At 41.3% G+C, this 27,225-nt stretch overlaps 1 protein-coding gene across 2 annotated transcripts; it reads right to left on the bottom strand.

Annotated features, from left to right (window-relative positions):
• Nucleotides 1-9,908: 9,908 nt before the first annotated feature.
• cep76 (centrosomal protein 76) lies at nucleotides 9,909-26,096 on the bottom strand. 2 transcript variants are annotated; one of them, XM_011484876.3, is made up of 13 exons: nucleotides 25,895-26,096; nucleotides 23,482-23,631; nucleotides 23,294-23,378; nucleotides 22,993-23,208; nucleotides 22,696-22,878; nucleotides 20,849-20,946; nucleotides 20,377-20,505; nucleotides 19,921-20,112; nucleotides 15,637-15,803; nucleotides 13,016-13,175; nucleotides 12,593-12,766; nucleotides 12,203-12,420; nucleotides 9,909-10,329 (listed from the first exon to the last, which is right to left on the bottom strand). In XM_011484876.3, exons 1-13 carry the CDS (start codon nucleotides 25,955-25,957, stop codon nucleotides 10,191-10,193), a joined length of 1,974 nt encoding a protein of 657 aa, XP_011483178.1. In that variant the 5' UTR covers nucleotides 25,958-26,096; the 3' UTR covers nucleotides 9,909-10,190. The 2 variants fall into 2 exon arrangements, with proteins under 2 accessions (XP_011483178.1, XP_020565590.1); XM_020709931.2 differs by having other exon boundaries at nucleotides 20,377-20,502.
• Between the last annotated feature and the right edge of the window lie 1,129 nt (nucleotides 26,097-27,225).

Raw genomic sequence — 27,225 nt, 5'->3', positions numbered from 1 at the left:
CTCCCACTGTGAGGGCCTCTCAGTAGATGTGTGTTTGTTATTAAGAATGTGTGCACGTGCAAAAAAAAACCCAAAAGAGTCCGATCTTTCTTACTGTGTGCATGGTGGGCCAGCCTTGTGTCTACGCGTGCGTGGGGGAGGGGTTAAGGTGAGCTAGAGGCGACGTAAAGTGAGACAGTGCTGTGACATTCCTTCAAAGCACTAATCTACAAAGCGAAGTGCACTGCGCGTCCCCCTGAGGATTAACTCTGCCTTGGTCATTAGACCTCAGCCCAAAGGCCCTGAGGGGGTGCCGGCTGGATCTACGGCATGAAAGACAAAAAAAACACTCACACAGCCACACAGAGGTGCCGCCTAATGAATGTCATTACAAAGTAATGGCGGAAAATTACTCAGGGATAACACCTGGCTTCACACCTTCAGATGTGAACGTGAGGATGGGTTTGACGGCAGAAACTACTGAGCCCAAATAATATTCAACAACCAATTCTCATACATGCGGAGCAAAAGCAGCCAGCAGGAAGACGGGTCTATGGCAGAACAATAAGACGTCCATGAGCGTGTGACACTATGAAGGACTGAGAGGATGAGGAAAAAACAGAAATGAAAGAGGAAGAATTTGAACTTTTTTCATTTTTATCATCGCATTCACGAATGATCCTGACTGCAATCTGAACACAATTCCTGCGTGATATTCCAGAAGCATATTTCTTTGCCAGATAATAAAAAACAGGAAATGTAGATGCAAATTTAAATTTAAAATGAATAAAACTGATGATCTATTGTTAAAGTCGAGCAGTTGGTGCAAAGTAATTTAGTAATTCAGAGAAATATGCAGTTTGTAATCATTAAGACTAAAAGAAATGTAACAATATTTGCTATCAGTGTGTGACTGAAACGTTTTGGGCCTTCTAAGAACAGCACTATACAAGTATTACTATATACCACATCAATAACCTACACTCAACTGAAATTTACACAGAAAATACAAACTTGTTATTTGCAAACATGAATATTTTTATTATAATTGATATTATTACTTTGAATTGGTTTTTCCTTTTTAAAGAAAACATTTAAAAGGTTTTTGACGTTGGGTTTTATGTCTTTCCAGTCTAATTTTCTGCATTTTTAGCATTGCTGTCATCATGAATAAATACAGTTCCTACAGAAGTTTAGGCTAAATTGTTTCTACATGTTTGTGTTGCTCTTCTTCACACTTTCATCAACCTAAAACACTGGCAGCCTGCACTGCAAAAACAGAATCTTGAGGAAGTAAAACAATCTTGTTCCAAGAAAAAAATGCCCTGTTTTCTGTCTTGCAAAAAATAAATCTCATCACCGAAGTTTTTCAATAGCAAAATAGTTAGTTTGAAAAAAAAACATGTTATTTTCTATAATAGAATTTTTTTCTTAAAATAATAATTCTTGGTAAAAATAAATAAATAAATAAAAGACATTTTTTACCCCACTGGCAGATTATTTTGCTTAATTTAAGAAAATTGTTCAAATTGTAAGAAATTTTGATTTCTTTCTGGAAGTCTGTTTTTGCAGCTTTCCTTCAAACTTGTTTTTTATGAGCTAAGAGGTAAATGTGTTAAAGAGCACGCAGGTTAATGTGGGGCAGACAGATAACAGCTGCAGACAGGTCAGCCTCTTTCCTGCCACCAAACTGACGTATCCTCATTGTTGAATCAATTTCTTTCCTGTGTGACACGTGGACGACCGCGCCGCCGTGTTTCCCTTCCCTCCTCTGACATTTTCACACAATAGTACGGCATTCATCGCTCAGCAGTCAGAGGTGATATCATGATAGCTCCCTCAAGCTGCTGCTGCTTCGTTGATGGGAAACATTTGACTTTTGCCTCGTGGATGAATGCAACACTGAGAGTCAGAGAAGGTGACGGAGTGTCCTGTCCTTCATTCTCCATGTAGGCTGCAAATTCAGCAAAAAACAAGTCTAGAAATTTCTCCAAGGAAAGGCTATTTCAGGAATCAAGAAGAAGAAATTCGGTCTGATTTTTTATTTTATTTTTATGATCTGGCTGTGTTTAAATCTTCACCCCCACCACCATCCTTTCTTTGCAAAGAATTGCTTCCGTCCTGTTCAGTGATAAATTATTTACACAAGGTGCATCTACAGTCTCTCAGTGTGCTGCCGTTGCTGGGCCACATAGCCCAGAGGTGGAGGGGGGGGCGGGGCTGAGACGGGTGGCCAGGCACTTTACAAAAGAGCGAGCAAGCGAGGCGAAAATGCAGCGTTCTCCAAAGGTCACCACCACCCACCGGGTCTCCTGTGATATTTTCATTACTGAGGGGGAAGGAAAACATTCGCCCTGCTGCACTATTTGTGTACGTGCACCACCTGCAGGCCCACCGCAGCAGTCCCCAACGGCTGTCATCAGCAAGAGCTGAGCACAATCAACGGATGGAAAAGAGATGCTCTCAGTGTTTGCAGATGAGGAAAAAGTCTGCAGAGGAAGAGCACAGAAAGCTGTTTCGAGAATCGTACATAAATACTAAAAGGCCAGAAAATGAGGAAAGCACAGAGTAAAGAGTTACAGAGGAGAAAAAGATGGGGATGCAGGTGAGGAGATAGAAGGTGAAGGGGTGGGAGAAAGAGAGAAGAAATGGAAGACTTCATTACTGCAATGTCTGCTGCTAAAGCTGAGAATCAGATAAGCTCTGATAGTTTTTTCCTTTTGTCTTAGATACACTGCAATCGTGCTGATCTTCAATCGGTGCTGTAATTGGATTCTTCTGGGAAGATCAGAAAAAAATCCTATAAACTGTTACCTTTTTTTTGTCTCCACACACAGTAGCGGGAATATATAATAACCTGCACAGCCCTGGCTTTAAATGAAGCTGGGAGTCATAAAGTTCCATTATTTAGCTTCAAAAAAGGATTCAGAGTCACAGCTTTAATAATTAGTATGGATAGAACAGCTAACCAGGAGGTGTTTCTTAGTCCAGACAATCAGCTTAATGACAAAACATGACAGCAATGCAGTTGATATAAAGTCCTCTGACCCATTCCATAGTCTGCTGCTTCTACAGTTACTGTAGAGGTGCTCCTGTGATTCACTGATTCACAGTTGGAGGATATGGAGTCAGCCTCAGCTCTTTTCCGGGGGCTTTCCTGCCACAGAGGTGGTCGGAGCACACCAACGTCCAGCTGCAGAGATCACATCCTTCATCCGGCCTGGGAGTGCATCTGCGACCTTCAGGAAAATTCTCCTCAGACTTTCAGGTTCAGACAAACCTTTTGTTTTTTATAAGGAATAAACAACCTTTCAGATGTCCAGTTATTGATAAGAAAACTTATCGCAACAAAGGAATAAAGGAACAATCTATCAAAACCAGATTTATTTGGAGTTATTTTCATTTAAGGACATTGTTATTTGACTAAAGGCCAGACGTTTCTCTGGATCTGGAGCTGCTTTGCTGTAACCTTGCTTCTGTGAGCAGTAATGTCTTTGAGTTTGGGACTTTTTCAGTTCTGAACAGTGGAACGTGACGGTGTGTCCTTAAAAGCAAAGCCTCAGTTGTGCTTTCTTTTGAATGAACCTTCACTGGATTCACTTTGACCTTACTGAGGCAAAGGCCAGGGTCCTGTTCTTTTAACAGTTTTTCACTTCCTCTCTCTCTGCATTTGTGAATCGTCATTATCTTTCGTATGACAGGCATGAATCCCAACATGTTATTGGTGCCTAAAACTCACATACATCCGGATTTTCTCAATTTTTGGTGATCCTGTTGTCAAATTTCATGATAAAAAGTGTCTCTGGTTTAGCTTCACATTCATTCCATGACCATTTATTAATATGTGATTTGTTTGTTTGCAATTCTTATGAGATGTTTGATTTGCAAGTTAAAAGGAAAAAGGCCAATTTGAATTTAGAAGTTTGGTTTTATGAAGTTTAGAAGTTTGGTTTTCTGAGACTTAAGTTAGCAACAGTTCCAGCATATTTTGATAGTTTTAGTAGCTGGTCACAATAAACACATGACACACTATTTGAAATGTCTGAATGGAGGTTCTTGATGTTTGGGTCTGGACTCTGATCACAGCTGCTCTTTCCAAAAGCTCCCAGACTGGAGACTCTCAGTGTTTTCTTCTGTCATTCGAACCAAACTGTTGTTTTAGTTTCACTTTTAGAACGCTGATGATCCTTGTGCTGTTTCTGTTACGTCATGATTGACATCCAGGATTTTTATTCAGGGAATTCAATGTTTATATTTCTATATATATTAACATTTCTAAAATATTTGGAAAAATATTAATAAATATTTTTAAAACCTTAAACAAAACATTTTTTGGGGAAATACATGAAATCGAAATCATGTCCCATAAGACTAAAAGAATTAAAAAGACTGCAAATATCCAGGTGTTGCTCTAAAATACACATAGAATCAAAGCGTTGATGCTTAAATTAATTAGTGATGGTGATATTTAAGAGCTGAAAAAATGATTAATGTATTTTGAATAGTGTAAACCAGATCTGTTATGATTCAAAATGGGGTGAGGGTGTATTTTGAAGCTCATTTTCATTCATTACACACAAATGCAAATCTGGTTTGTATGTTTTTTATCGAAATAAACCTATGAATCTTCTAAGGTAAAACAGGGACAAATGGGATTTCTTTGGACTTTTTTTGATAAATTCAGGCATTTATGTCAAAATGTTTATATTGATCTGCTTCCTCACAGTCAAATATTATTTTTTATTTAATTTTCAAGTCATAAAAATATAAATCTTCTTCAAAGTTCTGATACACCTGACCGGAGCTTTTCCAAAATTATTCTCATGTGTTTGAATTCCACAATGTTTTCAAAGTGATGCATATATAAGGAAAAGTGATTCCTAAAATTCCCAGCTCCTGTTTTTTCATAAGATGATCTGATCTTCCTCCCCTGAAGCCTCAGAGAAAGCCGTCATGTGGGGACCTGCAGCTGAAAAAGGCTGTTTCACACGGCGGCGGCGGCGGCGGAGCGTTCGCCTCTTTCTCCAATGTTTGCTTCTCCTGCATTCCATAAACAAGCTCATTAAGCTGCAAGTGAACTGACATTTCACCCCCTACTTTTCTCTGGCTCTCATGTTCACATCATTAGGAGGCAGAGTCAGGCTCAAAGGTACCAGGGCAGACTCTTTGAGAGTCTAGTTTGTCTGGCCAAACAGGCGTTTTGATGAGTTTGACACTCTTTCCCCCTAAACATGCTTCATTAGTTGTTCAGCCTAAACACCTACCCCCCACCCCCTGAATAGACACACAACAGTTTCTTTTCATTTTTGTCTCTCCCTGCATCCCCCTTCTCCCTCCCGGGCCCCCTCCTGTTTTTCTGCACTAATTAGTTGGCTTCTCCCTCTTCTGTGCTTCCCCATCACATCTCAAAGGGAGACGGATATGATTTTTCTTTAACCCAAAGGCCAACTTAATCAGCTGAATTAATGACTTTATTACTCGTTAGGCTTCAGGCCATGCAACGCTTTTCTCTCCAGTGCCCAGAGCTCCTTTCTCTGCCGCTCCCAGTCTTTCCAGCAGAAATACGCACCTTTCAAACCCAGAATGACATAAGACTGAAAGACAAAGTGCAGAAAGGCATTATTAGAATCACAATAACTGAAGAAAAGCAGTGTTGCATGACTTAATTATTAGAATTCACTTATTTCTAAATAAACAGCATTGGCTTCTCCAAAAAGATAAAGTGCACATATTCAAAATGTCTTTTTAGTGATAATTTAATTACCTTCTCTGTGGGTAAAATAGTTATTGTCTCATCCATTTTGTCATTTAATGATATTTTTTTGTTTGCACGTCTGTCAAATATGACGAATGGCAATGTGCACAAACACACCCTCCAATCCCCGCCAAGCTCAGAGTCTGCATGCTCTTTCTAATGGCTAAAATACGCTAATTAGTTGATACATCAGTATCTGTCAGCAGATATATTACCACAATGGAAAAACAGCACTGATAAGGAAATGCACCATTAGTCTCCTCATTTATGTGACAAGCTGGAACAGAACCCAAGGCCTGAGCTGAATGAAGTTCAGCTGCAGACAGTGAAATAATGGTCTGGCTCCGGGAAGCTGCTTTTTCTTGCTGCGAAGAATTGAAGCAGCGGAGCTCAGACACACACCTGTGCAGGTTCAGCAACGGAAGATGGGATTTCAATCAGTCCAAAAGGTCTCACCTTCATGAAAAACTTGTTGTTGTTGTGCCTTTTCTAGCCATGTAGAAGATGCTTTAGAGAAACAAAGTGCACCCCTACTTCATCCAAAAGCTGCATCTTAATCAGGCTGCAGACGGCGGCAAAAGCAGGACTTTCATCGGTTTGCTGTCTGAGATTCACGAGTATAAACACAACGTGACGGTCAACAACAACACTGACTGCTGCACACCTTTCAAAATAAAAGCCGGTGCAGATTCTGATCAGTTCACTGGTTTAGTTCATTTGTAGTGTGAGTCAGTCAGACGGGTTACATCAGACTTTGACTGTGACCACATTTAATGTATCCCTTGTGCTATCCTAGGCACTTTAACGTTGGGAGTTGGGTCATCTAGACCCACTAGACAGTGCTCTGAACCTTTTTTCTTCAATAATTTGTGATCCTCACTGGTGTCCATGGATAACATGAAATCTTTCCACCTTTATCCACCTTTGTCATGGTAGGGAGAACACGTCAATGTAAGGGTGGGGTCACCTAAGATAGCACAAGGGTTAAAAATGCATTTATAGCATTTAAAAAACAAATGTCTACTGAATCAAAAATTAATTGATTCATTTATGGATTGGTTTATTTTGAGCTTTTTCAGCAATAAAAAAAGGGGGAAATACAATGAAAATAAAAAAACTGACATTTTTAATCTATTTAAGATTCATAAATTGATTTAAAAATAAATGAAAAAAATAATTTTGAATCATAAATATATATTTACACTTTTACGTACAGTACACACACACACACACACACACACACACGACACACTGAAACCATTAATGATTGTCGAATACAGTTTGACATGAAACTTGAAATGGTCCATCATTACAAACCAGCGTGTTGAAAATATTTCTGATCTTATTCTGAGAGGTTTCCGTGGATGCAAACGTCACACCACCAGGAAGCCTCCTTGGCAGAGCAGGCCGTTCGGTCCGCACAAGGGGCAGACATGACTTTTCTTTACTTCCATACTGGACATAGACATGCACAGAGGCAGCCCTGCTCCTCAGCAGCAGAGTATGAGGGATGCAATGCTTAGTTTCTGTGAAAAACCATCATCCGCTCTCCCACCCTGTTTCATGCAGTGGGTCAGGTCCCACAGGATTCTCTTGACTATTAACTGAATGTTGCTGTTTGATAGGAGCTGAAAACACGACTGAGTTCCCTGCATCAAACACGTCCTTTGATATACATTCATCCTGTGCTGTTCAGTAATGACTGGAGTGTTTGTGCACATTTGTGTGACATCCACAAGAAGGCAGGAATAATTCATTAGCTCTCTACTTGCCTTTTTCTGCCTCCCTTCTGAGATGCGGAATAGTAAATGAGCTCCGGTAAAAGTCTAATTAATTGGCCATCCTCCCGGGTACCCGTCAAAGTTTGGGCTGACGTGCGATCAATTCCTGAGTCGACTTCAAAAGGGAGGGGGTCAAGGGCACCGACTTGTTCATGTGTGTGTGTGTGGAATCACATTTGTTAAATCTAGGGTTTGTACTCATTATAGTCTCACTTTACTTCTGCAGTGGTAGAAACACAAACCATTTGGAATTGGGGCTCAGTGGTCCAAGTTTTAGAGGCTCAGAAAAATGGCTTTGTTACGATAGAACTTCTTCCAAATGTGCATCATTTACATACTTTTAATAGAATGACACTCGAATTATTCTTTAAGGTGAGCATTTGTGCGTAGTGTCTTGAAAATATTGAAGTTTTTTTAGGCGATTCCAGCTCCTTTGTCCTGTTCTCTGACGCTGAAGCTGCCAATATTGGACCAACTGCTCCATCTACTGCCTCCTACTTCCAACTACATTTATGTCAAATGTGGCGCTGAAAGCAAACTGAAAGCTGGCTGACATCGCCTTCAGCATTTAGTCTGAAGAGCTCTAGAGCGAGTCTGCAAACGGCCATTAAATCACGCAGGTACAAGATGCTGCAAGGTTTCTTTCTCCTCCAACAGATGAAACGTCTCTTTTTTGGATTCCCTTGGCAAGCACTAGTCTATTTGAGTGTAGTATACTTAGTCAATCCAAAAAGTGAAGCAGTATACTAGAAGTTTACTGATTATACACAATCTATATGTTGTAAACTTATAATGTTCCAATTTAGTCTAAAGAAGTTAGTCAGTTAGTATACTTTCTACACCTAAATGATCCATACTTTAGTACACTGTCTTTATATACAGTATACTCAAGTATACTTCAAAATAAATTCAACTTACTTACAAAATACTTCAAAAAATAAAATTCAAGTGTCCTGCTTTTTGCTAAAAATGATCTTTTGAACTTTATAACAGTTGTGAACAACATACGCTAAAAGCCTTAATACCCATTTTCTCTGGCCTAAGGGAACGACATGAAAAGAGGGGATGAGAAAACATTCAATAAAAGTCATGAAATAAAAAAATCCCTTGTGTTGTTTCAGTAGAAATAAAATATATATATATACATATGCAGTCATGTCAAGAACTTAGAGGACACCCTCATTAAAAAAAATCAGCTCTGTCTTTAAAAAAAAAGAAGTTAACATATCAATGTCCAATCTTGTTCAGAAAAATGTTTAAAAAGGAAAGGGATTTAGTAAAAAAAATCTAACTAAAACATGATTCTACTCAAAGAAGAAAAGATTTAAACAAAAATGCATATTTTCATGGCGGTCCAAGTTTGGACCTGCTGCCTCCTATATTAGATATTTTTGATCCTTTGGCTGAAATTGCATCATTGATGCACTTTTTTTTGGCATCTGCCAGAACCATTTAATGCATCTTCAGTGTGAAGATTCTCAACTTAAGCAGATATTACATTTTAATGAAATTACATTGCATGGAAAGTCTTAAAGAAAAAGAAAATTAAATGTCAAGTTATATCGCTTGGATCAATCAGCGATGTTCTGAAAATGCAGGAATAAAAAAGAATCTGAATAGTCTGTAACCCTTGTGCTATCCTAGGCACTTTAACGTTGGGAGTTGGGTCATCTAGACCCACTAGACAGTGCTCTGAACCTTTTTTCTTCAATGATTTGTGATCTTCACTGGTGTCCATGGATTACATGAAATCTTTCCACCTTTATCCACCTTTGTCATGGTAGGGAGAACACGTCAAAGTAAGGGGGGGGTCAAAGGATGGCACAAGGGTTTAATGAGTGATACTCTGAACTTTACTGCAACTTAAAAGTTTAAGATCGATTTCAGAGATAGGAGAACGTGGAAGGATAAGTGAGTGTTCTCCACAGAGAGCACTGACCTGGACTACATCCCCAAAATCCTTCAGATACAGTACAGACCAAAAGTTTGGACACACCCTCTCATTCAAAGAGTTTTCTTTATTTTCATGACTATGAAATTATAGATTCACACTGAAGGCGTCAAAACTATGAATGGCATGTGGCTGTGTTGGCAGATGATGTGAGCAGTGATCTTCATCGTCACTATGTGCTCTTCCTGCAACCTCCTCCATAGCTTTTCTTCGGGTTCTTTATTTTGAAAATCACATTCTACTTAATGGGGACAATGCTCTTAAAGACAGACACCCCCACCCCCACCTTCTGAGACCACCACATTCTTTCTTGCTGCAGATTGTTGTATTTTTCTGTTGACCTAAACAAACCTGACGTTTGATTTGATCTGGACGCACCGTTCATCTCTTTCAAAAGCTAGTTTTGTAGAAATCTCTCCTGTTAATGCAAACAAAAGTCAGCTTTTCATGGAGAAATAAACATCTTTAATGTTCATAAGAAAAAATGTGCAATCAGGAAAAAAATACATTTACAATGCTTCTATAAAAGAACACAGTTAGAAAAAATATCTTATTTGCCAAAAATAAATAACTAAACTTACAACTGAAGATTTTGCTTATTCCTGAACTGGTATCTGAGAACAGAATATTCCTGTAACTGCTGGTTTTACCGTCATTTCATGATGGATTCAGACGTTTTGTGATCAGAAATTGTCTGCATAAAGTGTCTTGATGCTGTGCAGCATTAGAGTACAGAGCGGTATTTGCATGCAAACATGAGCCACACGGCACACGCGTTCTCAGGATATATGAAGACCCACACACGGACGGCCAGCCTCACACTGTCACCTCGGCAGCAGATGATCTCCTCACAGAACGGAGACCTGAAAGATCACAGAACAGAAAAATGAGATCCGCTAAAAAAAAAAAAATACATTTTAGTCTACGACGCTAAACACCACAATCAACAAAGCTTTAGAAAAAGAAACCAAATGTCTGCACAGCAATGCAGTCCAAAGCTGCAGCCCTGCGATCGGCTCATAAATCCCTGTGACAGCATGATCCAAGCTTACAAATATGAAGATTTGTTCTGCAACTACAGTTAAAAAACAACAACCACACATTCTGCAACACCTGTGTGAATTGATTCTAGGAGGGAGAGGGTGTACAGAAATGACAAACACAATTATAGGGATTTGTGCAGTACTAAAGTACCAACACTCTAAATACAAAAGCAGGTTTTGTGTCTTCTAAAAGTACTTATTATCAGGCTCATTTACACAACAGACATTTGGGTTGGAAGAATCTGGAAACCTTTTCCTGTTTCTTGTAGTGTCTAGCTGTCACAGGAACAACAATGACATCAGAAGGTGGTCTTCTAGAACCGGTTACAAGGTTGATGCTCGGTGTTGTGGTGGCACGTCCAAACTCAGAAGTGGACAGAATGGAGTTTGTGCATGCAAGTCAAGCTCAGACTGGCTCATTCATGTGTCACTTTGAGAAATGGTACAGAGTGATGTGGTGGAACAGGAGCCTAAAGTACGATGGATCTGGCTAAATCCTGTTGGTTTGTTGAAGTATTCAGAGCTCCTTTCACTGGAGCTAAGGTCAAATTCAAGTCCTGAAAAGATACCCCCTGTTTAACAGGCAGAGTGTTGGTTACCTCTGACACTTTTGTGGCCAACATACTGAGGTCGACTAAAGCTGAGGGTCACCCACAACAAACAGTGCCGTGTTTGTTTCCTGACTAAATAAATCCAGAATACTTTACCTTTAGTTATCCAGAATAACAGTTTGCAAAACTCATAAAGGAGTCAGACTCGTGGTGCATTCACGCCATACACGATTTGCGTGTTCAAGGGCACTGAGTTTCAATGTTAAGTCAATGTACAGAGCGATCTGAGGGCATGTGGCCCTATGTGGGCGTGGCACGGCGAGGTTGACGCGCCAGTTAGGGACTCAGCTTTGGGCAAGTGACGTTTACAGTGGCTCGGTCAAAGGGTAAACAAATACATCCAATATGGCTGCTTGATGTATCCATTCATCTTCTTAACCCGCTGGGGCCGCGGGGTTGTCAGGTCGAATTAAGACTACTACGATGGCAGAGCGGTCCGGCCGGACCCTAGGCGGCGCTGTTCAGGGTGTACCCCCCCACCCCCTTTGCAACTCAGCATAGCAAGCGAGCAAGCAGGGGAAGGGGATCGAGCGAGCACCGCTGCCTAGGGCCTGGCAGTCACTATGCTGGCCCACGGGTAGTTAGCTGGCCAGCGGACAGAGAGCCACAGCAGGTGCCGCGATCGCTTTAGCTCCATGTTTATCTTATTTTCATCGAGGCAATAAAAAAAAAAGAACCCCGTTTTATTTTTATTTTCCCCCCAGCCAGTTCATACTCAAACTGAGCCACAGACAGACAGTAGTAATGTTTAAAACTGCCGTCATCCAGGCGCAGCTCTCGCTGCTGGAGTTAAGCACCGGGAGAAACTCTGAAGGATCTGGTGAACACAGACATGGCAACGAGCTTGCTGGCGCCTCTGTAGAACTCTCCAAAACATATAAACCCAAGTTCTTCGCTCAACATCATCCATGTTATTCAAGATGTGGCAACGAATGAAGTCCAGAAAAACTATGGCAGTTGCTCCGTCGTCGGGTGTGGAGCAGTTAATTTGATGCGTGTCAAGAGAGAGGCGGCAGAAGCAAATTTGATGCGCAAATCGCGTCCAGTGTGAATGCATCATCAGTTCTCCAGAAAGATCGTACCTGAGGCAGGTGGCAAAGGCTCTGCGAGCGTTGCGGTGCAGGAAGTGTATAGGGAAACCTTTAAAGGTTTGTCCGTCTGGCACAGCCCTCCTCACTGCGTCCTGGAACTCTTCATTGCCGCAGGAAACTCCAGTGCAACGCTCCATTTCATAAGCGGACAGAGCCGAGGACAGCAGGTAGCAGAGATGGTCGTCCCACACTGTTCCCAGATCTAGGTCCTGAAGCAGATGGCTCATTTACAATCCCACAAACAATAAATGAACATGTTTTTTTAAGGAATTTCTATGACCAATAGTTTGTACTCAACCTTTTCTGCTGCACACAGGTGGCCCACTTTGTATCATGTAGGTTGTATATGTAGGTTTTCCATCAAACTTAAAACCACTTTACCTTCCTGTGCTCATACACCAGGTAGCGCATCTCCATCTCAAGCTGGTTGCTGGCTGCTGAAGGATCCAGAGACGGGGCACATAGAGGAGGCAGAGGGGGTAGGGAGGTGCAGGAGCCTGGGCCACAAACTGACCTCAGAGCCTCCTCACTCATGGCTTTCCACCGGGACGGATTCTGAGGGACAACAGAGTTCACACTGACCCACTACCGAAACCCCAGTGGATGTTCTCTCTTCCCACAAAGTGGAGCCTGATGTGAGGATTTCGGAGACTACATTTACTTTTTTACATTCGAATACATTAAGACACACCATTTATTTACAAAACAAAATACCCACAAAGGCAGCATTTGAGTCTTCGAGGCAAAGATCAGTGCACTGCATGATGTGACCAACATGCGACCCTGTGAAGACCATGAGCCCACCTGGAAGTCAAACACGCAGAGCTCCACAGAATCAGAGGGCTGGCAGTTGGCCATGAAGGTCTGGTGGTTGAAGACACAGCCCACAGTGCGATAGGGCGATGACGGTTTGGGCTGTGGGGACAGGGGAGGGGCATCTGGATCCACGGGCCGATGCAAATACCTGATCACACATAGAATAAGCACAGTGGGTTCTAATGTTGAACTCTAAAACTTTAGGAGTTTCTGGAATACCCTGCTAACACAACAGAGAGCTCATTGCAGCTAAATCCTTTTCCTTAACGCTACGTTTCCACCGGGCTCGGAAACGCCCGTTCAAGTGACCACTGCTAATCCAAAGTCCATGTAAACCCGTATATAAATGTTTCAGGCTATCGTGCTCAAAACTCCTGCGTTCACTGGTCGCTATGCAAGTCCATTTTTAGGCTCCATGTACAAAATGTGCAGCCATTGAAACGGCGTTGAAAGTTCAACCAACTTTAACCAATCAGAGACTCTGATTTGATAGTGGCGTTTGGTAAGCGTCTTTTTAAATTCATGGAAGTGCCAATCATTTGAAAAGTAGTCATGTATGAAGTAATATTTGTGCCACCACAATGAGAACAAAAGTCATAGATTTGAAATAAAAATGTCCTTAACTGCAAGCAAAATGTTTAGTTTAGGAAAAAAAAATGTCTAGGTAGCAAATAAAAATATTAAATGTTTGCTTTAAAAACATATTTTTTATTATTTCAAAATACATTTTAATATCTGCAAGACAAACTGTTCAAGCACATTGTCTCAAATCTCGCACTTTGATTTTGCGTTCTCAACTCTGAGCTCAGCGTGATACAGTGGGGCAAAAAAATATTACTTATTATTTAGTCAGCTCCCAATTTTGCAGGTTCTTCCATATAAAAACATGACAGCCCCCTGTAATTTTTATCATAGGTATGCCTCAACTATGAGAGACAAAATGAGAAAAGAAATCCAGAAAATCACTGATTTTAAAGAATTGATTTGTAAATTATGGTGGAAAATAAGTGTTTGATCATCTACAAACAAGCAAGATTTCTGGCTCTCACAGACCTGTAACTTCTTCTGAAAGAGGATCATAAGTCCTCCACTGGTTACCTGTATTAAGAACACGTGTTTGAACAACCGTCCACAACTTCAAACAGTCACACTCCAAACTCCACTATGGCCAAGACCAAAGAGCTGTCTAAAGACACCAGAAACCAAATTGTTGACCTGCACCAGGCTGGAAGACTGAATCTGCATCAAGTAAGCAGCTTGGTGTGAAGAAATCAACTGTGGGAGCAATTATTAGGAAATAGAAGAAAGATTATACAAGACCACTGAGAATATCCCTCCATCTGGGACTCCCCTCAAGATCTCTTGGGTCAATATGATCACAAGAACGGTGAGCAAAAATCCCAAAAGCACACAGGGGGGGACCTAGTGAATGACCTGCAGACTTTGGGACCAAAGTAACAAGGGCTACCATCAATCTGCAGGGCCAGACGTGTCCCCCTGCTAAAGCCAGAACATGTCCAGCCCCGTCTAAAGATAGCTAGAGAGCTTTTGAAGGATCCAAAAGACGATTGGCCTATGGTCACATGAAACCAAAATACAACTATCTGATAAGACCTCTACCGTTTGGAGGAGAAAGAATGCTGAATTGCATCCAAAGAACACCATACCTACTGTAAAGCATAGGGGTGGAAGCATCATGCTTTGGGACTGTTTTTCAGCAAAGGGACCAGGACGACTGATCCGTGTAAAGGAAATAATGAATGGGGCCATGCATCATCAGATTTGAGTGAAAACCTCCTTCAATCAACAAGGGCATTTAAGATTAAACATGGTTGGGTCTTTCAGCATGACAACCATCCCAAACACACTGACCGAGTAACAAAGGAGTGGCTTTGTAAGAAGAATTTCGAGGTCCTGGAGTGGCCAAGCCAGTCTCCAGATCTCAACTCCATAGAAAATCTTTGGAGGGAGTCAAAGTTAGCGTTGCCCAGCAACAGCCCCAAAACATCGCTGCTCTAGACCGTGGTCCCCCACCCCTGGGTCGCGGACTGGTCTGTGGGCCACAGACAGAAAAAAATGCACTAACTTTGATTATTTCCATTTTTTCACTTTCTGATACTAAAGGAAGTTTTATTTTGGAAAAATACCAGATTCTGTTCACCACATCCATCTGTCTTAACACGTCATGTGACTTAAAGCAACGGCTCTGACCGCTAAGTTAAACGGCCAAAGCTAAAAAGCTAAAGAGAAACAAACAAAAAAAAACCTATTTGGAAAGTTTCTTTGGGGATAAAAGAGTCAGTGAGAGACGGAAGAACCACCTTAGACTATAAAGAAAATTAAAGCTGCTACTGCCGCTTACAGGGTCTTCCTCGAAGGCTAAAAGCCTTCAAGAACCTGCGTTCAGCACGGTCTTGAACGCGCATTACATGCACAGTGTGAACGTAGTTCAAGAGTTTCATTGAAGAAGGGAGAAAACCACAACATGACATTTGAGACTGGGGATAAATACAGGTCCCATATTTTTCCAACACGTTTATTAACTCCTGTGCCCCATCAAAGTCCTGCAGAGGGTTTTATACTTTGTGTACATGAAGAAAGACACAGACCTGTGTGCTGTCAGACTTTCCCAGAAGGTAATGGTCCCGTCAGTTCCCCGGGTCATGACCCAGGTGTGTGGAACCCCCTTTGCCTTGGTCCCCATGCAAACATAGGCGTCCAGGCCGAAGCCCAGCAGAAGGCTGCACAGCAGAGTAGCGTGGTCCTCACAGTCTCCCTGTGGAGGATGAAGTCAATGATTGATGGATGCCCTATTGAAGCCTGCTTTGTTCATTTAAAGAGACTTCAGCAAACCAAACTCCAGAAAGATTCTTGAGTTTCTGCTCTCAGTGACTCTGGTTTTCTTAAAGGCTCTGCAGACTTTACCAAATACAAAGAATACAAACCATTGTTGTGTCTGAATTCCCACCCTAACCCCTAACAACTAAAAAACTATATAGTGTGGGAACATCTAGCGCCCTGGATTTAAAAAGCAATCTGGACACCATGCTCACTTTTTTTTTTAAGGGCGAATATGACGTCATCGATTTCACGAAGTCAAAATCTCATTGATGTGAGCTTTTTGCGACGATTATTTATGAATCCACTGTCGTCTGAAGATAAAAAAATTGATGTTTATTTAAAAAATACATTTAAATACATTTTTTTGGCAAAAATTGTTCAGACGCAATGCATTGTGGTCTATACTCTCCAATCTAGTGAGCATCGACAAACACTGGTTTTTCGCAGAGACTTATGGGAAATTTCTGTGGCACTCGATTTTGGAATTGTAGATTTGGACAGCACTTCAAATGAAGAATGCACTGTATCATCATCATCATCAACTTTATTTATAAAGCACTTTAAAACAACTGCAGCTGAGACCACTGTATAGTGCACTATGTAGTGAGTAGAGAAGGAATTTGGACACAGCCCATGACATCTGTGCATGTTAGTGCTGCATAACAGCAAACTATTACAACTTTATTGGCGTGATGACAGGATGCGTCTGTTTTCAGCCGTCACGTTTCCATGCTGTCAGTGGTTTGATAACAAAGTGGAAGCGACTGGAATTGGTAGGTGAAGTGACGCGGCGAGGTCAGCCGAGGCTTACTTCCACACACCAACAGCCCCGCCCACAACTCAGAGGTGAATTTCCAACAAACCCCTGCTGCTCTGCAGAAACTATGTCCTAGAAAAACCACACATGGTTTTTGATTTGGTCTAAAAATGCCATCATCATAACTAAAAGATCTAAAAATCATCTAAAGATGGTTAGAGTGGAACTTTATAGGAACCGTTACCACATTTAAAAAGTATTTTACATTTTAAAATATTCACTATTTTAATATAAAAACTGCTTTAATTCTTATGGATTGGATACTCACACTTTACTTTAAAAACATTTACTTAACAAAACTTTGATTGTATGACCTTCCAGTTGAGGTGAGGAAGCTATTCAATTGTCTCCTTAGGAAATGAATCACTTTTACGTTCAATGCATTAAACGGTGCGTTAGAACTGCATGTTTGGAAACTACAACAGACTAAATAATCATTTTACAAAAACTGTCTCTGAAAATGATTAAAGGCACATTTTAACCTCCTCACAGTCTTCCTCAGAAGTCTAAACAGAACAGATGAGTCTTTTTGACATGACAGACATGTCCACTCGTCCTTCACTTGCACGGTTTTTCCGTGGCGAGGTCTGGGCTGAGCTACACACCACTCCTGCTGGAAGCTGCCTCACGCTGTTGGAAGTCACAAGGATAGATGTTTCCCAAAAGTGCTAATACGGATGGGAGTGTTAGAGCAGGCTGGCGAGGGATGAAGCTAAATTAATTTTTCCTGGAATGAAAGCCATGAATCACAGCTGACAAGGGCCACTTTGTGAGGCGAGCTGCGTGTGCCTCCAGACACAGAGGAGAGGGACTGAACCATCTATCCTGTTGTGGTCTGCAGAATTTCCCGCTATCAAGTTGGGAGATAAAAGTGCAGCAGTAGGCCAGCTCTGCAAAAATCCTCTTTCTACAGAAATAACACTTTGTTCTTCTCAGAAATGCAGTAAGGCAAAGCGTGCTGCTTTCTGTCCCACATGAATGTTCATGGATATTCACATGAATAGCATCAGATCTCCCTGTCTGTCTTCAGCTACCTTTAATCTGTAATTTGTCTGCTTACAGAACCACCCAAAAGTGCAGATGTTCCATGGATTTACTGTTTTGGCACAAAAACATGCTTTTTGAAAAGACAGTAACTTTATTAGATCTGTTCCTGGCAGGTCAAACAACATTGTTTTAGTTTAAAAGGTTTTGTTTGGACTTTTTGTAAGGAATGTGCGCCAGCTGACTTTTTGCAGCAGGCTGCACACTCACTGCATGGCTTAAAGGGAGCTTCCTGGAATCTCAGTTCTGTTCAACATGACAGCAATCACATCAGTCAGCAGAGGCTGGACGCCAGCATGAAGCCCACAGGACACAAAACCAGACTTCTGGAAGGGTAGGTTCCGTTGGTCTGCATAGGGGAATCAATTAAAAAATGATCTTCACTTGCAAAATACAATATTGATCTGAAAAAACTATTAATTTAAAAACATTTATAATTTCTCAGGCAAAGAAAAATCTGTCAGTTTTAATGTAAGAATTCATAACCTTAACAAAGAAACGTCCACCTTTGTTCACTTCAGCTGTAGACATATAATTAGAAGAGCCACTTTGAATCATTCGGGGCGAGGCCTGCTGTCAATGCTGCCTGAAGGCAGGGCTGCAGTTCTGCTCTGTGAAGTGAAGGAGGGGGCTCCGAGACATTTCCAGTCATTAATCTCCAATCTTGTTCTGACATCTTCGTCCAGCAGACGAGGGTCCTAATCACACCAACAATAATAACCCACTAAGGGTCACCGGATCACTGATGTTTGCTTCTGCTCACGTGACCTTTTGATATTTCATTTTTACCAACGCTTCTGAAGCTGACAGACAGTACATAACCTGGGGCGACCTTTAGGGCGTGTTCAGACTGGAAAAAATCCTTTGGTCCAGATCGAGTCCTGAACCTTGCGTTTGGTCTGTATTCAGACTGGCGTCTGCCGGAGATTTCTGTTTCCAACTAAAGCGTGTCAAGAAAACCACATGACTAAAGATCTCTTCAGTCATTGGCCAGGAATTACGAGGGTGGGGTAAAGCAATTAGAGGCAGAAATCGTGGAAGTCCGGAGCTTTGCAATCCTTGTAGGAATAGTTCACTAATTCAAACTTTATATTTTAATGACCAATTTTGAACCTCTGTCCCAATGTCAGGTGAAACACTTTTTCCTTTGGAACTACGGAGCCATGGTGCTGCAAGGCGGTTAATGAGGAGGCGACATCTAAGATGGTACTGATAAGTGTTTTTGACAAACAGATTGTTGGAAAAAAATAATAATAATAATGGATTGGATTTATCTGCACTTTTCCAGTTGCTCAAAGTTCTTACAATGTGTCCATTATTCATTCACTCCTCATTGGTGATGTAACTACTGATGTGGCCACAGCTGCCCTGGGGCAGACTGACAGAGGCATGGCTGCCATTACGCTGACCATCACCGGGACATTTATACACATTCACACACCAGTGGAACCACACTGGAGGTAGGGAGGGTGAAGTGTCTTTCCCAAAGACACAACGACAGCTGACTGGGGGGAGCGGGGATCCTTCCGATCCTTCGATCATCGGCCGACCTGCCACTGCCCAAACAGTTTAAAGTTGTCTCAATGAGCCTGCATTCATCCAATTACATTTCAGCGAGTTGCTGTTGCATTGTTGCTCCAAGTATATCTGCGGCTCTCTGCTGACATCACATGACGACCGGCTATGGTGGCCGTTTGGTTCAATTGTTCCTCTCAGAGAACGGATTGTACTCAGACTGAGGAATCTCAGAGCCAACCAAAACTCAAAACAACAGGTCACTGTAAGGATGAGCTGCACAGCGGCCAAGTCTACCAACACCCAGAACTTATAGCAGACTTGAGTCTGAACTTCATCAGCCTGCTGATGGAAAGATTCATCAAAACCTGCAACTTGATGTTACCGTTTAAGCCCAAAAGAAAGTGCAGGTATATTGAGGTCCCAAATGCCTCTTTTGTGCATATCCTGGACTAAAGTCAACCTGAAACCCATTGGAATGAAGTGAGAGACTGGCCTCAGTTACAGGATGATAAAGCCACAGGTTGGGGGAGCTCATGTATGAAAAAGGCAGAAAAGGAAAGGTTTGAAGAAACATGGAAACAAACTTTGATGCTATTGCCACAGACCAGAAAACATCAACAGCGTCTGAAAGTCAGACCATCTGTGTTGTGGATGTTCAGCAGCAGACACCCACCTTTCCTCGACACAGAAAAGCCATCAACGTGCACCACTGCTCCTGCTTGCCCGTTCCTCCTCCAAGCATCGGAGCCCTCTCGTGGGCCAGCAGGCTGACGAAGCGGGCAGCGTGGCGCGAGCTCTCCAGGAGGCGGCCAGCCCGGAGGACACGCACATAAGAGCAGACGGGTCGGTTTACGCCGTTCTCGTCCTGCAGACACACAACAGAAGCATAGGGCTAAACGTTCTGGAAAAGAACTGAAGCAAACAGAACATAAAAAGCAGCAGATATCGGTAATTTCTAGAATCATGCATCATGATTTGAACCAATCTCCTCCCCAAAAAAATGTTTCCAGATACAAAAGGAAGTCTGATGATGATCTGATGATCACAGCAAGTGAATTATCAGTTAATGACATTGCAGCTGTAATTTTTTTTTAATAACATCTTTTTTTTAAAATATCTCAGAACTAACCTGTGCAAATATTTTGACCAGCTTGGACTGATGAGACGCCCGAATCTCCAGGAACTCTCGCCACCATTGTTTAGCATAAACCAAGAAGAGCCTGTCCTTCTCTGCCGTCCTCGTCCTCTCCAGTGACTGCTGCAGGACAATCACACACGGGTCACAGAAACACAATACCTTCCAGCTTCTTTTGGTTGATACAAATATCCGATATTTAAACCTTTGTTTTGATTTATTGAAGAGAAACACCAGAATAAACCAACAAAAAGCAAACACTTCTACATCAGGACTTGGCAAAAAAAACATTAAACAAAATGAGAGAGCGAGTCGTTTAAATAAACTCCATTTATTCTTCTGGCTTCCAGCAGTTTCTATCCCGTCAGGGTTTTCACTAAGTTACTTTAGGGTGCCTTCATTAAGAATCAGAGTTTGGTGATTCAACGGATGGTTTCAGAAACTTGATTTCAGAAATGCTGCTGACCTGTGTGCTGATGACATCTGCACTTAGATTCACAGCTGGAGGAGGGTACAGCTCCAGGTTGACTGTCAGAACACCAGCTGGCACTTTGCATTCACTTCCTGTGGTTCAAGAAATTATTAGTACAGCATAAGCGTTTATAAGACAAAAAAAAAACTTGTTTTACTTTTGGAATCTACTTGAAGAAAGATCCCCTCCTCCACCTTTTAAGGTTTCTTTTTACCGCGTGTTTAAGCATCTCTGGTTCAAAATCCAAATATAAATACAAGAAAAATGTCACTTTAAAACATCCATAAAAAGGCAGACGTATGCATTTGACTGGTGCTATAATCTACGGATGTGTATTGCCAAGAGTCTGATCATACTATACGTATCCCGACGTTCTACCAGAACACTTCTTTTTTATTTTTATTTTTTTTGGGGGTATCACTTAGAAAAAACTACCTGAATATTAATGTCTTCCATAGTGATGAAATGGTAAAAATCCATTTTATTTAATGATCACAATGTTAAGCACTGCAACTGTATCTCAAATTCACACTGCTTTTGTTTTGGTAAGTTAAAATATAGAAAAGGAACAGTATACTTTGTCTGATTTCCACAAAAAAATATATTTCAGTATAAGAAAAAAAAAAGAATGAATGTGCCTTAACTAATAAGGTTCTAAAAGTATGATTGACGAAATAAAGTGATGTTTATTTCCAATATTGGTAAATGTAGCTTCTCCAGTACTTTTCAATGGTTTAGGAGCCTGAACGGTGCTTCAAGAATAAAGGGGAAAAACATCAATAAAGTGTTATGATGATGATGCAGCAGCATGACAGATGAAGGAGATGCTTTCATGTGGCAAAGATGCTTTATTTCCATGACAGTCTGCTCTGCAGCTGCAGCTCAGCTTTCTCGCACACCATCGCCATGACGTTGGCCTTGTTTCAGAGCGTTGTACACATCACTCTGATCCATCAGGTCGCTGGACTACAATCTATTGCTGGGAGGTTCTGCAGAACTTTAACCCGCTTTGCTGAGAGTGTTTTGACTGATGCTCCGTGCATTAGTCTCTGCACAGCCTGGGCCTGGTTAACTGTACAATGACACTTGGTCATCCAAGTTATTAAAAACAACCTTTTCTGTTTATCCATTTTTTTAAACCAAAATTGGCCCCCAGTCTAATGCAGAGTTCTTCATTTGGCCCTCCGCTACAAAAACTTTGAGAAACCCTGGTTTAAAGGGTCTGTATCCAGCAGAATCAACTTTTTAAGCTTTTAAATGTATAATAATGTTCATTCCTCACAAAAAACAACCCCAAAGCAGTATTGTGATCCGTTCACACATCTCTGAGTATTCCTCTAAAAACCTGCGTTCTGAGCCCCAGCCCCTCCCAATCCACAAAAATGGGTGGACCCTCACATTGCAGCATTACAAAGTGAGGAACAGCCCCTTCCAGGAAGAGTCTGCGGTGCCAACCCACCCCCACGCTAACACACACACCCTCATTCAGCAGCTAGCAGAGCTTGGAGATCTGGAAAACAGACAGGGTGGTAGAGCTAAAGGACCAGGAATGAGCAGCCCTGCTCCACAATATGAACATCCATCTTTGCAAAAGTTCAGATGTTGTTTGTTTTTGTGGGTGAAAGGCAGACATGCTGCCGAGGATGATGTCATGAAATGGGCGGCACCCACAAGGACAGAAAGGCGGAGCCGCAGAGATCGAGACGTTTTACTTCCAGGTAGGAAAATGACCTACAAAATTAACTCATTTAAAAATAAATTCATTCTTTAGTGTGCCAAAGGTAATATATTATTTAAAAGTAGGGGTTGCTTATCCGACCATAACAATCAGGGTGGCTTACCAACTCCCATTAACTCCACAGCAAAACAAGTCTTGCTGTTTGTTGAGCTGAGAACTGGCCTCCAATCCAGGAAATAGGACGACACCAGCGTCGTCTCACCAGAAATGTCCGTCTTGATCAGGACAAAGTGGATAGGGTCGCATATAGACAGCATAGAGGCTGCATCCATCACTTTACCTCCATCTTTAACAAGAAAAGAAGTCATGATTAGGTTCAAGGAGGAGATGTATTTTTTAAGCCTGGAACCTAAGTTCAAGCTCATCTTCACTAACCTCTAAACAGTTACTTTCCTCCTACCTGCATTGTCCCTGCAGAGTTCCAGGAGGAAGTTTTCCCTCATGTCTGGTTCACAGGTACAGGGCACAGGCTTAGATCCAAACCTCTGGTCGCGGAAATGTAGGTAGAGTGTAAACGTAGAAGACACCTGACCAGGTAACGGCTGTGGTTCCTGCAGGTGCTCCAGAAAGGCCTTCCCACCAAGAACTTGGAGATGCAGGTACTGCCTTGATGGGTCTACGTTGATTTGCAAGAAGTAAGAAAAATTAAAACAAGTATGACACAAACACGACACTGTGCACCGCATCATAATTTCTCTTACTCTGTCTCAGCTCGGTCATTTCTTTGTCACCATAATGACTGAAAGGCTTAGATGGAAATCCTGATGCTGTTTTTGTTGCTTTTTCCTACAAAGGCAGGCAGTTAGTGATAGAGTTCCTCAGTCTTTTCTGAATAGAGACAGCTCTCTTCGTTTCTAACATGTGATCTGTCAGTGAGAGGCGAGAACACCTGGCTGAAACGGAGGTCTTTCATCACATCATCTATTATGCCTCTGCGCTGTAGAGCACGTCTGAAATCCTCCTCCGACAAACGTCCAGAGCCGGGATCCACCCTTGCAGTCTCCGCCAGCACCTCTTGGATTTTCCCGTGGATGTTCATCTGAGGAACAGAAATAAAAGGTTGTGTTAGAAGTTCCTCGAACTTAACCTCAGCAGGGAAGAGGAACAGACAGTTTGAACAGACAGCAGTTAGACCAAGCATGGGGACTGTGCCTTAAAAATCTACGCCAATCATCTTTTGCTCTATTGTAAAATTGTTTCCAGTGGTATTTTAATCTTGTTAGGACATAGTTTCTGCAGAGCGGCAGGAGTTCATTAGAAATTCACCTCCAAGTTGTGGGCAGGACTGCTGGTGTGGAGTGAGCCTGCCATCATTTCCCATTAACCCTATGATTACATTCTCTCCTGCTAGCTTACAGTCCCCTCACACCCCCAAGCTAACATTAGCGGTGCAACAAAGATGGCGAGCAATATCGGCGCTATCCTGCTGTACAGATCTAAGCCAGATTCCAGCTCAGACGAGGAAAACAAAGACGTACATGGATCTGTTTGTCTGACAGTGAATGCATCAGAATAGAGCAGAGCAGGGAGCCTGTAGCTTCAACTACAACCATTTTCAAACTGTATTATTTTCATCAGTTCAAAATAATTTGTTAAAATGTTTTACATGATACAGGTTTATACAGTTGATCACGTGTTTTTTTTTACACTTTTGAAGCTGTATTTATTTATTTAATATTTAATACGAATCTCATTTTTGATAATAATTGTCATAATAATTTTCACAATAATTTTAATAATCATTTTTAATAATTTAATATGAATGTCATTTTTGATGTCCTTTTTTGATGTTGTATTATATAGATTATTTCTGAATGTCGTTTTTGCTGCCACAGATAATTAAAATTTCTCCATTGTGGGATTAACAAAGTCATTTATCTATCTATCTATCTATCTAAAAGAGATACTCAGAAATGCAATTTTAATCTTAATTGTCTTTATAAATGTCTACAATCATCGGAAAAATGCTACAAGAACATGTTAAAAACACCATTTTCTTTGGAGTGGGTCCTCTAACAGCTTTAGATTATGGTAACTAGATTTTTGAGCCGCAGGTTTTTACAATCACACAGGCTTTAATGTCACATAGAAGATGAAGATAATGATGTATGTTAGGCCTGCACAATATACCGCAAATTTATCGTTATCGCAATATCCAGCTCTGCAATATGCATATCACAAAAGACGGCGAATATCGCAATAAATCGCAAACCCAAAATGTGTTAAAACAATCTTCTAGCAGCTTGAAGCATTTAACGAATCAAATAAATACCTTTATGCTTTGACTAATCAGATGGACGCCTTTCCATTGTTAACCAATCAGATGGAGGCCTATTATGTTAGATGTTTGTCCCCCATGTCGATGAGGGTCATTTGGAGTGTAATTTTTAAACTGTTGCAATGAAATGGGAATGATGTTTTTGTTTATTTTTCTATTTGTTTATTTACCGCAAATTTATCGTTATCGCAATATTGATCACTAATATCGCATATCGCAAGTTTTCCTCATATCGTGCAGCCCTAATGTATGTTGAGCTGAGGGGTTGGCCCCGCCTTCAGCCCCTAAGGCTCATGGGAAGTGGGGAGCTTTAGGGTGAAACCTTGAGTCAGAGGGTTGTGCACTGAAGCGACAGTCCATGCTGTTAGACTGTTTGAGTGTGTTGGAATAATAGGGCTTGATGCTCGAAAGGTGACTGTGCCTCTGCTTGTGTTAATTCCTGTCTGAGACCAACCGGGGTCGTGCGGTATATGGGGCTCGGACAGTTCTCCCTCATGAGCAGTTGGTTTACGCTACCCCGCTTAAGTGACGGTCTGGCTGGATCGTTACAATATATTTAAAAAAAACTCAGGTTTAAGAAAAGGTTAATCAACTTAAAAAATATACTTCCAACTTCATAAAACATGTTGGTTCTTAATGATCCTCGAACGCAACAGCTGTAGCCTTGGGTCACAATCCCAACATTGACTTTTATGATTATTGATCTCTGTTATTGCCTTTTTAGCTGGCTGCTGTAGTGATGAGAGTAGTGTTTGAAATGACATAGCTTTTATGATTATCTCTTTTAATTCAACCCTTCTTTGGGAATCTGAAGAAAAAAAATTCCTCCTTCGAAAAGTTACTAGTAATGCCATCTTAAATATTTGATGAAGTTGTTTGTTGTTGGTCAGAAGGGTGGTCGGGGTTTAAAACACATAACAGCTATAAGAATTCATGCACAAAAAATAATCATAAAGGACGGTAAATCTAAAGTGCAAACTCTTGAAAACAGAGGATACAACACTAGCGCGTTAAATTTTCTTACCTTCTTCAGGTGACTCTGAATAATCTGCTTCAGTTCGGAGGTTTTTTCTGGAGGTAAAGACATTATAGCTGCAAAATCTGATCCTACGAGATGATTAAAAGTTTACAACAACAAGCTCTGCAGCATAATTTTTGAATTCAGCGGAAATCTAAAACTGTTATGTCCATACAAGAGACGGGGTCCTGACAAGCCCAACAGCCAGACAGTTGCAGAGGAAGGCGTCTAGGTTAATGCCTGAACGAAAAGGAAGAAAATGGAATGACTCATTCTATCGCGTAGCTAAGTAATCATTGTTTTGTACATCAAAATTTTCAGTTTTATAAGGTCACATCATGCAGAAATTAATATTGTTTTTTCGGGATTTTTAGCCAAAAATGTTGTGAATTATATTCAGGAATCCCATTGGTCCATCGTCAGCGAAACATTTAAAAACCAGCCTTAAACAATGCACCTCCAGCTTAATGCAACGTGTGGTGCTGATGCTGCTCCAGAACCTGCACAGCTTCTCATACTTTGTGGAACGATGAATTCTGCGCTCAACTTAACACCTTTGACGGAGAATGTCCACCCTTCATTATTTTTTCTGCTAGAAAAAGATATTAAACATGGCAGAACGTAGCTTCCAAAGTGAAAAAATAGAAAGGTGTTGAAGGAAGCTGTCCAATGTCCAGACAATATGACCTTTAAAACATGTAAGGTTAATGCTGGAAAGTACTAAACCACAACACCTCTGCAAGTTAGAATTAAACCCAATTAATCCACAGACTTGTACAGTTGATCGCAGTTGTAAGAAATGATGAAAAAACAATTTCAAGGATGTCATTTAGATTATTATGGCAAATATGCAATGGATTTGTTACATGGGCAGGTATTTTTATACTTCCAGTTTAATGTTTTAGTAAACATGTTACCTTGCTCTGAAACAAAGCAGGGATTTTATCTGTTTACAGTCCACTTAGTAAATACTTTCTTTCATCAATTCATTCATCTTCTAAACCCATTTAGTCCTTTTCCAGTGCTGCTGGAGCCTATCCCGGCCACTCATGGGTGAAGTCAGTGGACATCCTGGACAGGTCGCCAGTCTGTTTCAGGGCCACATATCACACACCCACACACACACTCATATTGACACCTATGGACAATTTAGAGTAACCAATTTACCTATGAAGCATGTTTTGGACGGTGGGAAGAAGCCAGAGTCCCCGGAGAAAACCCACGCATGCACAGGGAAAACATGCAAACTCCTAACAGAAAGGTCCCCGTTGGTGTTCCGTTTCAGGTCCCCCAGCCGGGCTTTGAACTGGGGGCCTTCCTGCTGTGAGGCAAGAGGG

The sequence above is a fragment of the Oryzias latipes genome, chromosome 16 (assembly GCF_002234675.1).
Source record: "Oryzias latipes chromosome 16, ASM223467v1".
NCBI lineage: Eukaryota > Metazoa > Chordata > Actinopteri > Beloniformes > Adrianichthyidae > Oryzias > Oryzias latipes.
Note: the sequence above shows the minus strand (reverse complement) of the source record. Positions and strands in the feature narration are given on the sequence as shown.

Bases quoted from the DNA above. Each gene is read 5' to 3' on its own strand.
- cep76 (XM_011484876.3), bottom strand. From the start codon at position 25,957: ATGTCTTTACCTCCAGAAAAAACCTCCGAACTGAAGCAGATTATTCAG. The intron at 23,209-23,293 runs GTAAGAGAAATT...AAATCAACGTAG, and splicing joins AATGACCGAGCTGAGACAGA to ACCCATCAAGGCAGTACCTG. The intron at 12,421-12,592 runs GTAAAGTGGTTT...CATCTGCTTCAG, and splicing joins TGGTGTATGAGCACAGGAAG to GACCTAGATCTGGGAACAGT.